General features: G+C 39.4%; 1 protein-coding gene across 1 annotated transcript; it reads left to right on the top strand.

Moving 5' to 3' along the window:
• The first annotated feature begins 167 nt into the window (after window positions 1–167).
• On the top strand, window positions 168–3,428 carry bloc1s2 (biogenesis of lysosomal organelles complex-1, subunit 2). Its single transcript, XM_007550601.2, has 5 exons — window positions 168–379; window positions 577–693; window positions 1,461–1,580; window positions 1,725–1,829; window positions 2,733–3,428. Exons 1-5 carry the CDS (start codon window positions 214–216, stop codon window positions 2,762–2,764), a joined length of 540 nt encoding a protein of 179 aa, XP_007550663.2. The 5' UTR covers window positions 168–213; the 3' UTR covers window positions 2,765–3,428.
• The last annotated feature ends 1,100 nt before the right edge of the window (window positions 3,429–4,528 follow it).

The raw sequence follows: 4,528 nt of genomic DNA, 5'->3' as shown, positions 1-4,528 counted from the left end.
AAAAAAAGTTGTTTAAAAGTTTAATAAACACTACGCTTTCAAAAATCCCTTCTAGAGCAAAACCAGAACAGAGATTTTACGTTTTACAAAGAAGGGCGTGGCATTGCGCGTGAGTAGGGGCGGTCTGGTGGCGTTGGTCGCTGTGCCGCGCCGCGAGTGCATCACGTGATCGCCGGGCTCACGTGATAATGAACGAAACAAAACAGGAACAAAATGGCTGCAACTGGAGATGAAGCCGCAGCTATGGACAGTATTTCCAGGGAGCCAGCAGCCGTTTCGGCGGGGTTAATCGCAGCTGCTAGCGGCACGGCTGCGGCTGAACACCCAGACGATCCACCGGAAGCCCCGTCGAGTGCGCCAAAGAAACCTGGAGCAAACAGTACGTGGTGCTTTCCTTGCATTTCCTTAGCACCCAAATGACAATGGAGCACACAGTAAACAAATATATATATATATATATATATATATATATATATATATATATAGCTTTTATCTGATTGTTGATTGATGATTTATTGCATTGCAGTCGTGGTTTCATCCTAATAATTTAGTTCTGCTTCAAATCGTTGTGCCCAGGCGATGGAGGTGTGGAGACCGCAGAGGAGGCTGTGGAGCCCGCAGAGCCAGATATCAACGAGCTGTGCTCTGACATGTTTGAGAAGATGGCCATTTTCCTGCAAGGGGAGCTAACAGGTGTTGAATCTATTCTCAGTGCTACCATTGTGCTCTTTCTCTAAAGCTGTCATTGTGTACTGCAATCTAATTTTAAGCGTGCCTAAAATGTATTTACCTTATCTTAATTTAGATACCACCTATCACTTTTCTAAAAAATATTCCCAAACTTCACTCAGACTTGTTTTACTTATTACCAAAGCAGTTTTTCTTTACCTCTCTGGCCATCATTTCTAATGAATCCGGTTAATCTTGTTGTGCAAGTTACTTGGGATGCTCCGATCAGGTTTTTTGCTTCCGATTCCGATCACTGCCGATCACATGGATTGTGTGTTAATCTTTCGTTTAAGTATAAATGCTAGTATGTGATCTGGCAAAATGGAAAAGTGATCTGGCAATAAAGTCACTTAATTTAGACATAAAACATGCAAAATACTTGCAGACACAATACAGCAGTTATTCAGTGGAATGGATATTTGTAAAACCTGCTCTCAGTAAACCAATATTTAACAGCAAGGTTCTCAATACCCTAAATTATACACAAGTCAAATAAATATTTATAAAATTATGAATGCTTAATGAATGGAAATGATGTGTTTGGCTAGAGCTGAAGCATACATTTGACAAATTTCAGTTCACCAGAAATCTCACAAACACCTGGTGTTTGGTGTTCATTAACTAATAGTGTATGCTGGTAAGAAGTGTGTCTCTAAATCGACTTATTCTTATTTCTATTCCATTTTTCTTTACTGTTGTTTCTTTTCTCTCAAATGTGACTTTCTTCTCAGCGACGTGTGAAGATTACCTGCTGTTGGAGAACATGAACAAGCTCACAAGTCTGAAATACATGGAAATGAAGGACATTAGCATCAATATAAGCCGGAACCTGCAGGATCTCAACAACAAGTGTGAGCATGTAGCATAATTTAAATAAAAATAAAAATAAACATTCATGAATTAGAGTTTTTTTTTTCTTCCATTTCTGATTCCTTTCTGAATTGAAGAGCCCTTGGTTATGTGTGTGTGTGTGTGTGTGTGTTTGTTTGTTTCAGATGCAAGCCTACAGCCTTACCTGGACCAAATAAATAAGATCGAGGAGCAAGTGTCATCCCTCGAACAGGCTGCATACAAATTGGATGCATACTCCAAGAAGCTGGGTAAGACATGCGCTACACAGTAGAGAGAAATGCCAAAGCGTATTTACTGCTGAGAAATCATGATTTTTTTTTATATATTAAAAAGATACATAAGTTATCAATATCATCCCAATTTGGTTCAACATGTTAAGAAAATACAAAAAGTTTTGTTAGAAACTGGAGTTATTGCAGTAAATCCTATCACTCAGTTCTCAGACTGCAAGACAGCAGGAGGAAGATAAACATGGGACAAGCACATGAGAGATTACTGCAAAAGGAATGTTTTTATTGTTGGAAAATAATGGCTGTATATCAAACGATCAGATATATAACTTCCTACTTTCTGATTGCGCTGCATCATTTATGATGCACTCGACAATACGTGATTTATATGGAGAACAAAAGTGACAAACAGGTTTGTTTGTTAGTGTTTATAATTTACTTCCTTCTGCATTTAGTGATGAAGAAAATTGCAGTTTTACTTTCAAAAAAACGCTTATAGCCGTTTTAATTTTTATCATAACCATAAATAAGATCCAGGCTTTCACCCAGAAAACTTGCTAAGCCCGGAGCTCGGGGCGCTAAGGCAAGTCATTCATCCAGCCGGCTGCCATAGTTTTGAGTTAAAAAATGTTTAAAGTTGACAGGAAATTTGAAAATATCACTTGATAGTTATGCGTTATTGGAAGACTGGAAGATTAATACCTTAATACCTACTATAAAGTCTTAAAAAGGTAATTATTAAAAAAAAAACAACTAAAATAAATAAATAATGCTAAGTCTGGTGGGGGCACAAGTAAAGCCTGGTGGCCCGCCAGGCTTATAATACACTGTGGGAAAACTCTGAAATCTGTTATCTGTTCTAGAGACTGGACACGCTTTTATCTGTGGAAGGAACAATCTTTTTTGTTTTTCTATTTGTAGAAGCCAGATTCAAGAAACTGGAGAAGCGATGAAGAGGAGGCAGACTGAGGGCTTCGGCGCCTTCTCGCCTTCTTTCACCCATCCCTGCCCTCCACTCTACTTGCCAGAGACTCAAGAGCTGCAGGGGAGGATGTGAACTGTGGCTGAAGCAAAAATAAGAAACACTCCTGCGAAAGCAGGCGTCTTTATGCACTATTACCAGAGTGTTGGCTGTAGATTTGACTCCAGTCTCGCTGGTTTCTGTTCATACAACTAAGATGTGCTACATCTGTTTGTCCAACTGTTAGCCTCTCCTAAGTAATATCAGGAAGACGTTCTTATCAAAAAGTGAAGCAAATGACACAAATGTAGTTAATTTGCTTCTTGCAGCATATTTAAAGCTTAATCATGTCAGAAACGTTTTATTTCCCAGGCTTTTCTTTTCTAAAATGTTAGGCAATAATCTGAGTTTACTCTGCATTAATTATTCTGTCAGGCAGTGTTCATAAAACACCAAACTACTTAAACCTGAGGCTTAGTTTTAATGTTGAGTTTAAAGACAAACTCTACAGTTTGTTTTAAATTTGTAGCTCATATACGATTCCTTATAAAGTCAACATCATGTCGTGTTCTCCTGAAAGCACACCACTGAAATCACATTTTCTTTGAAATAAAGCCTGATCCCACCACTCACAGCAGATGGCAGTCTTGCACCACAATTGGTTCTTAAAGGATTTTTTTTTTCTTTTTTTTTTTTCTAGATATCAGTTGTTTTCCTGCTTGGGAGAGGTGGGGGAACTGAACCACTGTTAACCAAGAAAGGATCAAGTTACTGCTTTCTCACAGAAAGGACAGGAGTGAAGCTTCAACAGAGGGAAACGGATGGCATCTAGTCGCACATTCAAAGCAACGGATGGATGCCATCTGCTGCCTTTGTTTCCATCTCCACGTCAACTGCACAGCAGATCGTCTAAACTCGTTGCATCCTTCTTCTGATTGTATGCCTACCTCACGAGGATGTGTATTTGTGTGCGAGGCTTAATCTAAAACAGGTCTCTGTCATTAGTTCAGCTGAGACGCTGGCACAGAGGGAGCTCGTTATTCATACTGTAACGTTATTTACTGTTGCTCTGTGTGATCCTTCCATCTCTCCCTTTCCTTGCTTTATTTTCTTCCCCCCTCCCCACATCCCTAGAGTATACACCTCAGTCCTCTCCTAAAGGCCCTTGGCTACGTCGTGAGCTTTGGGCGGTTTTCTGGAGTCTATATGTGCGTGCCAGGAGGCACTCAAGCAAAGTACAGAAGGTAACATTAATCATAGCCAAGCCTCTCATGTTGTTAAGTTTGGGTGGGTATTGCATGTTCTGTGCTAAATAATTGGCCTAAAGATTGGGAAGGTGGAAGGAATTTCTGTAGTTTTTAAAGCTTGTAGGTTCCAGCTATGGTGGAAAAACTCTGTTCAGATAGCAGATTATTCTGGTTTGGAAAAGTATTCGCCTCTCCTTTACACCTTACACTTGAAAACCTCCACGTATTTTGTTTTGTTATCAGCGCAAGTAATCATTTTTTAGTTGGGGTTTTTGCAAGTAAAAATATGAAATGTTTAGCTTGGCATTTCAATTACTTTGCAGACTTTGTTGCTGGAGGAATTTCGAGGCTATGTTTTTCTTCTTGTGGTAACATACGTCAGACTTAAAACCGAACATCAGTTTTAAGTCTTATGGATTTACAGTTGGATTTAGGTCTGGACTGTGATCGGGTTATTATAAAACATGATATCTAAACCATCCGTTTGATGTCGTCCTGCTTGAAGCTGA

Source organism: Poecilia formosa, unplaced genomic scaffold (assembly GCF_000485575.1).
Source record: "Poecilia formosa unplaced genomic scaffold, Poecilia_formosa-5.1.2 Scaffold37, whole genome shotgun sequence".
Lineage (NCBI taxonomy): Eukaryota > Metazoa > Chordata > Actinopteri > Cyprinodontiformes > Poeciliidae > Poecilia > Poecilia formosa.
This window is presented reverse-complemented; position numbering and strand designations above follow the sequence as displayed.